This window comes from Sander lucioperca, chromosome 21, assembly GCF_008315115.2.
Source record: "Sander lucioperca isolate FBNREF2018 chromosome 21, SLUC_FBN_1.2, whole genome shotgun sequence".
In the NCBI taxonomy this organism is placed as follows: domain Eukaryota; kingdom Metazoa; phylum Chordata; class Actinopteri; order Perciformes; family Percidae; genus Sander; species Sander lucioperca.
This window is the reverse complement of record NC_050193.1, coordinates 23,431,266-23,446,090: the sequence shown is the minus strand read 5'-3', so window position 1 is coordinate 23,446,090 and position 14,825 is coordinate 23,431,266. Positions and strand designations below refer to the sequence as shown.

Genomic DNA, 14,825 nt, shown 5'->3' with positions numbered 1-14,825 from the left:
GCAAAACGCAAACTGTCTCAGCCTCCTAAACTGTAAAAAAAAGAAAAAGAAAAGAAAACCAATTCCATTAGATTAAGCTGTCTCTCTGAAATTACAATGCTGTGTATCTTTGCAGAAAACACATAAACCATATTGGATGTCAAATATCAAAGTCATCTGATATCTAAATACCCTATAAATCCTTGAGTATACACTTTACACACCTGTGCTATGCTGAGGCATCTGGACCAGATCACCTTTATCCTCTCAGGACGGCTGTTAAACATCACTGTAGAAGTACATCATGCTATCTCTTTCCTTCCTCCTTGCCCTGCTCTCTCTTCTCCATCTGTCACGCTCAGACTCTGCCCTGCTGGCGTTACCTCCAGCCGTCCTCCTCCATCCTCCACTCAGCCCCGGCAGTGACCCCCAGCTCAGATACAGGAACCTTCAGCCCTCCCCTGCCTCGGTCTAAGCCTGAGACTCTGCTGTCAGCAGCTCTCCCACTGGGTACTAAGAGGGCTTTGCAGAGGTGGGAACATCTCTGTCGCCTCTCTTCAGCTCTGTTTGTTTGTTTATTAGGATACCATTTAGCTACTGCATCACAGCAGCTATTCTGTCTGGCACATGCATGATAATTCAACATTGTGACAATAAGGAATAATCACGTTACGACTGCAACTAACTGTTATCACTACTGATTAATGTACCAACTATTTTCTCAATTAATCGATTCATCGTTTGATCTTTGGAATGTCAGCAAATTGCAAAATAAAATGCCTGTAAAAGATCCCAGATCAGGTCTTTTTTTGTCCAAAACCTAAAGAAATTCAGTTCATGAAGGACAAAGAAAAACAGAAAATATTCACATATACTTACTTACATGACAATAAATCCTTTTCTGATTTTCTTCTGATATAAGAAGCTGGAACCAGTGAATTTCTTGCCTTAAAAAATACTTAAATGACTAATCGAAATAGTTGCAGATTCATTTTCTTTTGTTAGTTCTTCTAGTTAGCGAATCGACTAATCCGCCAATCATTTCAGCTCTAGTAGGGACATTAATATATATCACAATGCACATGTATACAGGATCAGATAAAAAACATTAACTTGATGCTAGATACAATAAACTGTGCTGCACTGTGAATTACATCAAAAGAAAAAAATGTATACATGTGAAACAATAGCTTTAATAACTTTAATGATTTTGTTTTTAATGACAGTTTGCTTGGAATCACTGAGTTTGGCACCCAAATTTTGTAAAACAATGACTAGATGTAGTCATATGATTAGGACAGCAACTAACGATTATTTTCTTGATCGTTTAATCTGCCAGTTATTTTCTGTATTACTTGATTAATTGTTTCGTCCATAAAATGCCGCAAAATCTTCAAAGTGCTTGTTTTGTCCAACCAACAGTCCAAAACCGATTATGATTCAAATGAGTTATCGGTAATAAAAATATTTGGAAAAATATTTGCCAACTAATCAATTCAGCTCTATTATGATTGAAAGCTTCAAAAATAATATTTGATAAACTCAACAGCAGCATGTCTTACAGACAGAAGTCAGAGAGTGTTTATTGTGTGATTTGGGTGAACGAACCCTTCAAAAAAAAAAAGACAAACACTATAAGACATAGATTAGCTCTGACAGAATAAATAAAAAGAGTTAAAATACTTATCCCTACAGCCGTCACACGATTATTACTGTTAGTAGTAATATCGGTATTATCATTAGTGTTATTATCAGCAGGCAGTGGTACAGTCAACTGGTTTAACACTAGAAGTGCCGGAATTCCATAACTACTAGAACTGCCGTGAGCGGTCATTTTGACCGCCAGATTCCAAACTCTATAATCTCTCATGATAAATACCTAATTGCAATATTGTATTATGTATTGTGTTAGGATATCTTTAGAAAAACGTAATAACACCGAAATGTACATTTTTATGAGTTTAATTATACATTTGAGTAGTAATACGTGTTTCAATTATTCATATCATGGCATAGTAAACCGTAATTATTTCATACATTCATATCCCGAAAAATATGGTTTGGAAATTCATTCAACTTAACTCATAACAGCCAAATAACAATTATAAGTATCTTATTTGAACATTTAGCTATAACCTAACCTGGCACTGCCTCCGTTTTGGCGTCTGCTGCGGTGCGCAGCGCTGCCCGGACCGTGAGCCGCTGCCCTTTTTTCCTCCATAAACTCCGCTCTCAGCTCCTCTGCCAGTTGCTGCATGAACTTCCTCCGGACAATTTTACTACTGGTGCACTCCTTGGAGAGGATGTGTGCAATGATTCCAGCCAGTTCGAGGATGTATAAAGTTATATGAACATGTAAATAGCCACCGGCCATCTACGTGTACGGCGCCTTTCACAGAGCAAGCGCCCGGTGTTTGCCTTCTGATTCAGAACAGAGTGCCTCCACGCCGTAGTAGCCTACGTTACCGACTCTGGCTTTGCCTTCGGCCCATCGGTGATGCCCACACTTGTTACTCGAGACCGCTAGTTACGTTGCTCTGACAGAGACTATGGTAGTTACTAAGCAACCAAGATGCATCTTCAACCGCGTGAAAAATTAAAAACAATACCGCGAAAATCCAAGCGGTCAATATGACCGTGTATGGCCGAAATAGGTAAAAGTGATTGTATTTTCTTTGCCTTTTGTGTAATGTATATAAAAACAATTTTAAATTAAAATACAGACTCTTTTAGGAAAAGTCAGGGAGCAGCAGGATTGTATTTTTTTATTCAGCAAAGTTATTACACATATAAATTTCAAAACGGTCAAAATGACTGTCATGGCCGTTCTAGTGTTAAAGCCACCAAACAGACTCTAACTCTCCTTCTGTTCCTTCCTCCAACTCTGAGATGATGCAGTGTGTTTGGGCTGCATTCTGACACAAAGCAAATACGGTGTAATAGATTGCAAATGAACTGCACCACGGACACCACCAATTAATCAAAAGGCAGATTGTTGTACTTTCTCCGTGCCACGGCAGAAAAAAAAGGGAGGTGAATCGCACCTCCTTCAAATGAATGGATTGTATCTGCAGTTAATTATCATTTACTATAGGGTCTCTTTGGGATGTTTCCACAGCTTAAGGATACGGCCGGTGAAGTGGAACCAAGAGGAGGTCTGCTGCGATGGAGGCAGAGATTGGTCTGCTGGTAATTACACTTTCATTGTATGAGGATCAATTCCACGTAATCAGAGTGCAATCTCACTGAAAATCGAGTGATTATTCAAACCACTTTAACATGGAAACTCTACATTTTCAAATTTAAGGGACAACATTTGTTTGATAAATGGCAGCAGAGAGCACATGCAACACCATGGTTGTGGAGTCCGATCACAATTTTTGCTCTTGACTTCTGATCTCGTTTTTGTTATCAATTTGCTGCTAATTAGTTTCAATGAATCAATTAATCCATAAAATCTAGGAAAATAGTGAAACTTTTAAAGTTCTGATTTCCCTGAGCCCAAGGTGGTGTCTTCAATATATATTATTCAGTTTATTATGACAGAGAAAAGTCTTCATATTTGAGAAGCTGAAATCAGAGAATGTTTGATATTTTTGCTTGATGAATGATTTAAATATTTAGTCAATTACCAAAAAAAGTGTTGCTACTTAATATTCTGTCTAATTAGATAATTGATTAATCATTTCAGTTAACAGTATAAAAATACCGATTGATCTTATCCATTGCAAATTTTGTGACAGTCGGCATAGTAAATATTTCAGCCAATAATGACATCATAGGTTTTCCACCAGTCTCCCATTTGAATTTTACCTTATAAAAACCTTTAACTTTGCACTTTTCAAGCCCACAAAAAGATTTAGAAGAGAAGAGAAGTTGCCAGGCAACCAGCAGAGACTCCAGGAAGTTACAGGTTACGAGCAACAAGTAGTTGGGTACGTAACCCAGGGCCAGCCCTAAGCAGGATTTCGTTTGGGCAAATTTTTCTGCCAAAATTAGTCTAAACATGGCTAAATACACAGCTTGAGTTTAATGCTATTGCTTTCCTTTTTAGCGGTCACTTGCAACTGCTTGCTTCAAGCCAACAAGTGTTGACACTAAAAACATATTTTTGGTGGAGTACTCCTTCAAGCTTTTGCATGTATTTGCTGCAAAACAGTAATTTGTCCCGTGCAAATCCTGTTTCAAATGTAAATATGGTGAATTGCAGGAGCAAGACATTGGAAATGCTCGTGCACACAGGCATTCAACAGTCCTAACGGTCCTATCATGGTCTGGTGAGTTGTGGTGCCACACAGTATGCTTACACAAAGACTAGCTCAGGGTATGTTTGATATTGATTTGTTCTCTGGTCATGTAGGATAAAAACAGACCCCACCCAACAGGACCAACTGCGGCTAAAAATAACACGTGTAAATCAAGGCTAGACACACACACACACACACACGCCCACGCCCACACACGCACACACACGCACACACACACACACACACACACACACACACACACACACACACACACACACACACACACACACACACACACACACACACAGTCCTGCTGGCTGTGATGATGTTGATGTGTCGGGGGTCAGAGGGGATAATTATTATGTAGTAACTGAAACCCTGCTTGTCTTTGACGCATGTCCTATCTTTAATGCTTTTATTTTAAAAAAAATTCTAATTTAGCAGAGGCTCTTACTCTCTAGACTGTGAGAAGGGGGGGGGGGGCGTGGAGGGCATCTCCACACAGAGGGTGACAGCATTTATGGGAGAGTGCCGCCGAAGTTTACAGCCACTCTCCCATCGACCAAAGCCATCTGAGCCATTAATCATACACTAAACCAATTACCATGCCATCACACCCGTCTACTGTCCATCTCTCTGACTCGGTCAGGACGGCCGAACGCTGCTTCACCAAGACATGATTATTAATATACAAGGAGGGGGAATCACAATGGCGTCTCAAAGTGTGTACTTTAAAGGTCCAAAATGAAATATATTAATTGTATTAAATTAAAACAAATACCAAAATATGTCACCAGATATTAAGGAAACATGCTAAGTTGAAATACTATGGAATGTCTGTTTTTATTTTGGCCTGTGTGTTGTTGTCAACTGTCAATTTAGACACCCGGGTTGCCAGACATGAAACTCAAACTTTTGTAAAAATTTGTAAAACGTTTTTCCTTCATTTTAAAAGACAATCTCATCCACACAAGCACTGTTTTAAAAAAATCTCCGTCCAAATTAAAACGCAACAACACGGTCACAAGAGCATGCCACACCAACAGACGGCGATTTACCCCTCACCCTGAAGCCATATTGGCCAATCTTGCAAAGAAGAAGATGATGTTGACCAATCAGAAGCCTGAAAAAAAGCTTATACTCTATCTGCTGTCACTTATATGTTTGAATGCAGATTTACACATTACACATTACACACAGGCTACACATTATCTTCTTGGATTAAGTTCAAGTGTGATGCAAATTTTAAATATTTATTTGAAGAACGACTTGAACAATAATGAAATAATAACAATAAAACAGTACTGTTAATAAAATGTGACATACCATATTTGTCGAAAGTGCTACACCACAATAGCACTGGTATCAAACCTAAACAGACCTGAGGCTACACTCGAAACACAATCAATGAACTCTACACTGATACCCGGGTACCAAAGTCTGTTGATGCACGTCGCTGTAACTGAAGAATTATAACAAATGACAACCTCAACAGTAATACAACCCAAGGCCACAATCCTGCATTGTTCTCCGGTTGTCTCTGTTCTCAGCCTAATCCGGTAAGGTCTGGCCTGTAATTTGGCTTTAGTGGGCAATAGAGAGGGAGAGGTGGAAACCAATAAAACAGTCGTGTTCGGCAGTGACTGTCTGCAGTCTCAGCGGAGGGCAAAATGAATCCCATCCATCGCCGGCTGCAGGGCAGAGTGACACTGCAGAGCAATAGAGCTCAGTCACTTTACACAAGCTGCTATCAGCCGAGGGGGGGAGTAGATACCATCCTGAAGGAGGCTCAGTTTTTACTCTAACAAGTGGCTGCGAGGCCACTGAATGCACTTTTCACTCTCAACTTGTGACTAACTGTAATCAGGCCCGTGAAGCTGGATGTACAGTGGATCGTGTGTCATAATACAGTGTAATGCCACTTTATTGCTGGGACATTAGCCTGGGTGGACATACTCCAGCTGGGTAATCCTTATCTGATTGGACTATGAGACTAATCCCGCTCTTCTCTGTCGCCGTGCTATCTGCTTTTATCTCTGGACTGCCTCTCATCCTGCTGTGCTGTACACACAAGAATACACAAATATCATGCACAAGAACAAAAAAGCACACACACAACATACTCCCACATGTATTTTCAAATGCATGAATGTGCACTACATTGATACTCCCACGAGCTTATACATAAAATCATGAGGCAGTATGTGTGAACTGTGATCTGTGGTGATTGACAGCAGCTGTGGGAGGCCATACTGAAGTGGTAGCCATTTTTGCTAAAAAAGGAAAGCACATTTTTTTCTAAATAATCTCTGTTGGGTGAAGAAAACTTGGGTGTGCGTACAAAGAAAGACTTGTCATGGCTACAACCCAAATTTAAATTTACAGTCTAAAGGCGAATAAGACAGTGCAAACATTCGTACGGTCATAATTTCCACAAGATTTTGGTATCCTGTAGTCTCATTTTATAGTCTGAACATCAGTTTAGTTGATAAAAATGCAGATATGTTCGTCCATGTTTCCTTTGACTGTTAACTTTATGAGCAAAAGCGAGCACTTTGCATCTGATTGGTGGCACTTGTTGGGTTCATTTAAAAAAAAAAAAAGAAAGAATAAATAAATAAAAGCAAAGACAGTAAAGGACTGTCTGTGTCTTTTTTGTCTTTTCTACAAAGACAGTAAAGTAGCCATATAAGATTTCTATTAATATAAAAGGATGACTGGGCAAAGCACAATGTTTGATCAGACAATATCACAACTACCACTGGATGGATTGGCGCAAAATTTGGTACAAACATTCATGGTTTCCAGTTTATCCAGCCTGATATTTCCTCCAATGACACTAAGATAGTGAACATAATAAACATACTCACATAACATCAGCATGTTAGCATTTAGCTCAAAGCACTGCTGTCCAAAACAGCTTCACAGAGCTGTTAGCATGACTGCAAACTTGTTTAAGCGTAAATGCCATATACTGCCCAGTTCTATCTTTTTCTCTAATGTGAGATGGTAAACTTGATATCTTTGGTAATGGACTGTTGCTCTGACAAAATAAGCAAATTGAAGACTTAAATACTCAGGCTTTAACAGACTGTGATGGCAATTTTTCAATGTTCAGATATTCAGATGAAATGATTTGCAAATTGCAAAGCAGATATCATGTGCACTGTGGACGGGCAGGAAATTGCATTTCCCATATAGTAGTTTAGCTCTTTGTGTTTTGCAAGGAAAGAAGAAGCACCTTGAATGATGAACCTAAACGGACTTCATACAACAGGTAATAAAAGAACAAACATCAGACACCATAGTGGCCCTCCTTTATCAGGGTCCACCATTCCTGTCCCACACCTCCTCCCTGACTCTGTCTCTCTTCACTGTGGAGCCTGAGGGCGGCGCTGTAATGAAGATGAATAACTCAGATTAGCAGCAAATGCAGAGCGCTACACCTGGCTGAGAGCACAGGGGGGCACAGTGACTGCTCTTACAGACGTTCTAAGATAGGACGGAGGAGCGGTGGCCTCCAGGGCCCAATTCATCAGCAACACACATGTTTACTGTGTGCACCGCTCATGCCTCACCAGCTGAATCTCTCTCTCTGCACCCACACTCTGAACTTTATATACAGTTTCAAGACTGTAAGACTGAACTGCACACTTCCAAAATACTTTACAACATCAACAGAGTACCAATAGGTGCAAATGATGATTAATAGCGTCAGAGTTTTGCATTTTGCCTAATCTCAATGTCTGAACTCAGCCCAAATAATTTTCCACATTCACACACTCATTTTCAGTTGCATGTGAATATGGACTTGCATAATGCTGCACAGTATATCCCGGCTGTGGTAAAGGAGAGCAGCGCTGCAACACAAGCAGGCTGAGGTGGACAACACACAGTAGATTTCAGTAAAGAAAGCAGATACTGATCCATTAAAATGTGCCCAGATCGGCCCAGATACTGATTGTTGCAGCATCGGCTCAAGACATCTCTAATATATATTTATATATACACACATATTTGGCTTAGTTTTGCCCCACCCCCACTTCTGAAACCAGACCTATGCCCTTGCACCAGATACACAATCCATTCGTCTTCCATGCAGGAGTGAGATTATTGTGTTTCTCTGACGAGCAGTGAGCAAAGCAGAGGTCGAGGTGATGAAGCACCCAGTGTGGGTATTCCCATTTTACTTGTTCACAGGTTCTCCTCTCCAGTAGCTGGTTATACAAACACAAACCGTCGCCCACCTGTGTCCACTCTGTGAGCAGGATGTGTGGGCCTGCGCTGCCAAACACAGACTGTGTTCTCTGCTGCGATAAGGCTTCTACCATCAGTCGCTGCCTGATCACCAGTAAGGCTTTGTTTAAGAGGAGCTGGGGGAAAGATGAATACTAGTCATCTTGGCACTTTGAATTAATTGAGCTGAGCTAAAAACTGAAGCCTAATTAACATTTGAAATGTTAAACTTCACTCCTGCTGACTATCTAGGCTGGATTTGCAGCCTGCTTATCTCTGCAGCTGCATCCGCTCTGTACTTTCCTATTTTTCAATTTCCCCCCCGATTTTTGGTTTAAAATGTGCAAACTACCTATAATTAAATGTACTCGCTTTTTAAGACCCAATTTCCTGAGCAGGAAGTCATTTGAATTAGAATTTAAATGAATCTGACCCCGGTAAGTAAATGCACTGGCCCCCGTTTTTCCACTCTTCTGGGCCAGGGATCATTCATGAATCACAAATGACAAATCTGGGTTTATTTCCTGCCATTTTGATCTTGGATTCAAAGAGAGAGGCTCATTGTGCCGATACAAAAACACACACACAGCCGAGCCAAGACTGTGATGTTTTGATCTCGTCTTGACTCTGTGACGTTTGGTTTGCCAATTAAATAATGGCCTGGCAGGGATAAAGGCCAGTCACTGTCACAATTACACTCCAGCTGTGATTAATCCCATGTGTGTAGGAACAGTTAACACACCAGAGCACAGCATCCACATTCAGCATTATCTCTTTTATATATCCAAGCAAGAAACACTTTGTAACACCTTTACAAACTTACAAACACATTCACATCTGGAGTTGTACCGGTAAAACCATAGTTTTCTGTCGTTGACACCTGAGCAGCTTCTCGGGAACAGCTGAGGTGTAAATGCTGTGATCAGAAGTCGAGGTAAATACCAATTAAACTTTTTTTGTTCGCGGTGCTACTGGGATATTTGAATTTCAGTTTAGATACTTAAGCCCACATTTTTTTTCACACATCACTATTGCTTGGTAGGAACACTTTTTCTCTCATTTAAAAAATCAGTAAATGACCTGCATTTATATATTTTGATCTACAGTTACTGTGTCTATTCACAAACACAGATGGTGGCAGCTTCCATGCAAGGCACTGGCAGTGTTGGAAAGTAACTGGCCTAACAATAAGGAGCAATTTGGGACTCATCTGAATAGGAGGAGTCTGGGATCAAACCACCAACCCTGTGATTAGTGGACGATCCACCTGCAGTCAGCCGCCCCCTAAAGTGGTCACAAACACATTAGTGTTTAACTGTGTCTAAACACATAGAGCCATACACAAATTTGGCTGAATAAATCAGATAATTGCCCAAAGAATCGATTCACAAAACTGTGTTCACCAGCTAGTCACTACTGCTGTTTGCGGCAGAGCATGTAGTGTACTGTGGGGTTTTAGAGCTTATTCGCTAAAAACGACTGTGGCCGAAAATGACGCTATTAAAGCGGCGAGAGTGAACCAAAACAGAAAAGTTGTGGGCTGGAGAGCTAAAGAATGAGCTGAAACACATTATAAAGATCCATCATAAAGCTGAGGGGGGGCTCTTTCACATTTTCACATTGTTTTCACAGTGTGCTTATATACATTATTATTCTAAAAATATTGATTATTATATTTAAAATGGACTTCAAACCAGTTATTAAGCTTTGAACAGAAGGTGCACATAGTCAGAAGAGCCAGAAGAGCATGAAGGCTTTTCAGGATCTCACAGCTAAGAAGATGAGCAGATTTGTAACGCTCTGCGCCCTCACAAGGTTACAGTGCCGCACTCCAAGTCAGCACCCCAACGCCTCCGATGGAACATGACAGGAAGCGCGTCGCCTCCATCTCACAGGGCAGGCCGTCTCGAAACCTGCGCTCAGGATGTGAGGCTCAGCTCAAAGGTCACGTGACAAGCCCCGCCATCATGGAGGTTGTCAGGCATGTCAGCAGGCTGCATCTCTGCTACCATGACTTTACTTCTGGGGTTTTATTATGAAAATAAACACCCTGTCCAAACTGCTGGCCCTCTGTCACATCCTTTTTAACTGGACAGAACCCCTGCAGCGTCCCTTAATTAGGGTTAGACCAGTGTATTGGTTTGCCAATATATCAGGCTGTTATATGATGAAGCTTCCACCCTAACTACAGCTCCTGAATATGTTATTATTTCATTATTTAAGCTCTAATGTCTGACGAGAGAAACTGTTCCAGAGTGGTGTGGGAGGCTTTTATGCAACAGCTTCAGGCTGCCACCAGAAACCTGCTTCACCCTGCCTGCAGGCGCTGAACACGCTAACAGAATTATGTATATTAGTCTGGATTTAGGTGGAGAGTTTTAGTGTTGATGGTCGATATCCAAGTTTTTTTTTTAGTCTCGTGACCCATTAAATGAAGCAGTGTCTCCCATTGTGTGTCATTTAAACCAAACGGTGATTTTTCTTTGTGATTTTTGTTTCATTAGAGATGAAGGTAGTCAAACTATCGGGTATTTTGCGTAGACAAAGATTAGAGATAAATTAGAACAAAGCTATGAATTTTGGTAGCAAAATTTGTGTTTTTCTCCTCTCCTATTAGTGGAATAATGCTGCAACCCCTCATAAAAGCAATGAAAGAGGTCCCACAACAGAAACCTGCTTCACCCTGCCTGCAGGAGATGCACACCCTAAAAGAAATGTATTAGGGTGGATTTAAGTGGAAAGTTTTAGTCTAACTTTTTCTTGCGACCTTTAAAAATGCAGCAATGTTTGACTGCAGCATGTCACATTTTGCATGTGTCCTTACAACCCAAAAGTGATGTATTTTGCAAGGGAAAAAAAAACGTAACTTTGAAAAATCTCTTTACGAAAGACATTTTTTGTAGCAGTATTCATTTTTTTTCCTCATTTCTGAAGTCCTTCGGGACCCCTCAGATTTCTCCTGCAACCCCTTGAAGGACGTACCAAGACAGTTTGTATTTTTTATGGATGCAGTCAGCTTTGCTGTTCTCCAATCAGGTATGGCCTTTAAACACAAATTCCAATCAAATCCTGCTGTGCATTTCATGTGAGGAAACTGTTGTGGGGGCATACTTACCCTGCAAGTTGCATGGGAGGAAAAAGCACAGAAGGACTTGACATCCTACAATAGAATGGTATGTTGTGGCCTGCCAGGAGGGCATCGACAGCTTTAAACCACACAAATGGAACCACGTTGGGCAGCAGAGAGTCTTTCCTCTTACCTTCCAAGCAGCACGTCCTCCACAGGCCCGAGTGGGTCATCACCTCCTCGTTCTTCTTGCTGGTCTCGTTCTCGTTCATGGACTTGGACCTGCAGACGCCGCGGGAGTACAGCCAGTAGTCCGTGCCGACCGCGATGGTCATGAGGCTGAAGGCCGCGAAGGCTCCCACCGTGGTCAGCAGCATCTGGACTCCGCGGTCGAACAGACCCATGTTTCCGCATTCCATGAAAGGGGGACCCCCTTTCCTCTTGATGTACAGGAAGTAAATATTTGAAAATTTGCGGGACCAAACCAAACCGAAAAAACGGGATATACTCGAGCGGAAGGAGAGGGAAGAAGGAGGAGGAGGATGCGGTAGGAACCTTATGGTTGCGTTTGGGTGAGGACCAAAACAAGAGAAAAACTGAGGATGGAGGTTTTTTTGGGGGGGAAGAGAGGAAGAGCCAGAGATGTCTCTTCCTCCCTGTTTTTTTTTTCTTACTTTTATACCCCAAAACAGATTAGAAATCAGGTATGGAGAGGATGACAGCACCTCAGCAGGCCTCCAGCTGCAGATGTATGGATAACAACACTGAGCAAAAAAGGAATAATTATGCCTATAGTGGCAGCCTAAAAATAGAAGTGAGATAAACCACACTGAGGTTTATTCTTTACAGGCCTGCAGTAGAAAAAGAAAAAAACCTGTTTCTTGACTTGTAAAGGTTACAGCTGAGCACAGAGCTGAATGAACATAAGCTCAAATGGAGCACAGAGATGGCTAGGGGGGCGATGTTAGAGTAATGGCAGGCTTAGTACAACAGTTCAATATGTCTGTTATAGTGAGTTACAGTTACTTTAGTCAGAGGTTATATCATTTAGAATTGAAGATTACAACTAAACCCAAAGCTACCCTAAATATTATTAATAATAGTATTATTCTAATGTGCTTTGTTAGTCCAAAGGGGGGAAAGCAAGGAGATAATAAAGTGGGTAGGGAAACGAAGGACAGCAGGGGAATCTATCATATTAGTGGAAACAAAAGAGAGTAAACAATAGACGGATTCAACTCCTGTCGAGGGGAAATAAAAGCGATTCTCGGAGTGTTTAATAACGACCTATTGTGAGCTTAAAAGAAAATATCACGCTGGCTTCTCACAACCCTACACACTGTGGAATGAGGAAATCAACCCTCAACAAATAAATAAATTAATTAGCAGGTTTTAAAAATACCCCGAAAAAACTCACAAAAACCTAAAAGAAAAAAAACATGAAATTAACCGCGTAGATTTCCTTTTTTCCTAAAATTTTGATCCCCAGTTTCCATATGTAGCCCTATAGCTCTGGGAAGGTTTCCGCCGAAAATGGGGGTCTGCGGTCAGTGGAGGTTCGGTCGTCGACGATCCGGAGAGAGCGGGGAGCATCCAGCAAGGCAAGCCGACCATCACTCGACATAGAGCAGGCAGGAGGAGGACGGGGAGTCGGTGTGGTCGCCGCCGCAGCCGAGGATGCTTCTTCCGTGGATGGAGGAGGATACTGCCGCCGCTTCTGCTGCTGCTTGAATATCCAAATTCACCGTGGCAGTATCACACCCAGGACGGTCCCGTTTGTATAGCCCTTGCGCCATGTAATAGGAAGAAAAATAAATTCTGATGAATGTTGCAATACCCCCTGTCTGTTTTCCCCTCCTCCTCCTCCTCCTCTTCTTCTTCTTTCTCTCCTCTCGGATGCAGCTTTGGCCGCTTGCAGGGAAAAAAAAGAAGAAGATATTACACAATCAGGAGAGCGAGTTGCACAGATCCACAGACAGTGCTGGTGTTGTCACGATGTCAGCAGCGCTATACATTCAATCCATTCAGGTTACAGCCCTTCTCCCCCCTTTTTGTCGGATGATGAGTAATGTCAATGTGAAGAAGATGCTCTTAATTCTGCAGGCTATAGTTTTTCTTCTTCGTTTTTAAAAGACCCACAGTGTGTTCGTGTATATGCATGTGTGTGTTTGCGTGTCCTGCAGCAATGGAGGCTCGTTGCTGGAAAGATATTAAAGATTTTTTAATTCCATTTCTGTGAGTGAAGGGGGCGGAAGGAGGGGGTTTAGCGATGGTGGACTCTCTCTCTCTCTCTCTCTCTCTCTCTCTCTCTCTCTCTGTGTGTGTGTGTGTGTGTGTGTGTGTGTGTGTGTGGAGATGGAGGATTACTGAATTGCATTTGTGCATACAGGCTGAGATTTATGAATTTCTGGCTTATAATTGTGGCTTATAATTGTCCGATCCAATTGTTGCTGCACTCTCTCACTCATGTCTTCCCTGAAGTAGCCTAATCTCACTAAATGTCCGACTTGCGGATTCACTTATCTCGCTTTCTTTCTTTTTTTTTTTATCGCTCTTTTAGGGCTGCAGCTCACAGCAGCCCTAAAGGCCCTAAGGCAGATATAGGTGTCATCATCTAATTAAATGATTCTCCATGAATGATAATTAGCAACGAGGATGAAGCTGTGCTACTCTGATTTTGGTGATGTTGAGGGTTTAAATTCGTGAACTCAACTTCATCTTTTATTTTGTTTTGTATTTAATTGACCGACTTCTATGTAATTAGCGTGCAGTATTAGCACATGATGATCTGTGTGTGTGTGTGTGTGTGTGTGTGTGTGTGTGTGTGTGTGTGTGTGTGTGTGTGTGTGTGTGCGCTTGTTTTACTATATTCGTGGGGTCCAAAAACCGGTACAAGTATACAGTATACTTGTGGGGTCTGCACATCCTTGTGGGGCCCAAAATGCTGGACCCCACAAGGTTAAAGGGCTGTTTGAGGGTTAAGACTTGGTTTTAGGATTAGGGTTAGAATTAGGTTATGGTTAGGGTGAGGGTAAGGGTTAAGGTCAGGCATTTAGTTGTGATGGTTAAGGTTAGGGTAAGGGGCTAGGGAATGCATTATGTCAATGACGGGTCCCCACAAAGATAGTGAAACAAACGTGTGTGTGTGTGTGTGTGTGTGTGTGTGTGTGTGTGTGTGTGTGTGTGTGTGTGTGTGTGTGTGTGTGTGTGTGTGTGTGGGGGGGGGGTGCTGAAAGGACAGCTCCCTCCAGCCCTGCTTTCCCTCTGCGGAGTGTGTCGCCCCCTGCTGTTCAAAT

At 41.7% G+C, this 14,825-nt stretch overlaps 1 protein-coding gene across 1 annotated transcript in view; it reads right to left on the bottom strand.

The window, feature by feature from the left end:
* Positions 1 to 13,751, bottom strand: part of cacng2a (calcium channel, voltage-dependent, gamma subunit 2a) — a 67,263-nt gene extending 53,512 nt beyond the window's left edge. The window contains exon 1 of the mRNA XM_031318962.2: positions 11,723 to 13,751. Coding sequence (XP_031174822.1) covers positions 11,723 to 11,948 — 226 coding nt within the window. The 5' untranslated portion in view covers positions 11,949 to 13,751. The remainder of the gene's footprint in view (positions 1 to 11,722) is intronic.
* Between the last annotated feature and the right edge of the window lie 1,074 nt (positions 13,752 to 14,825).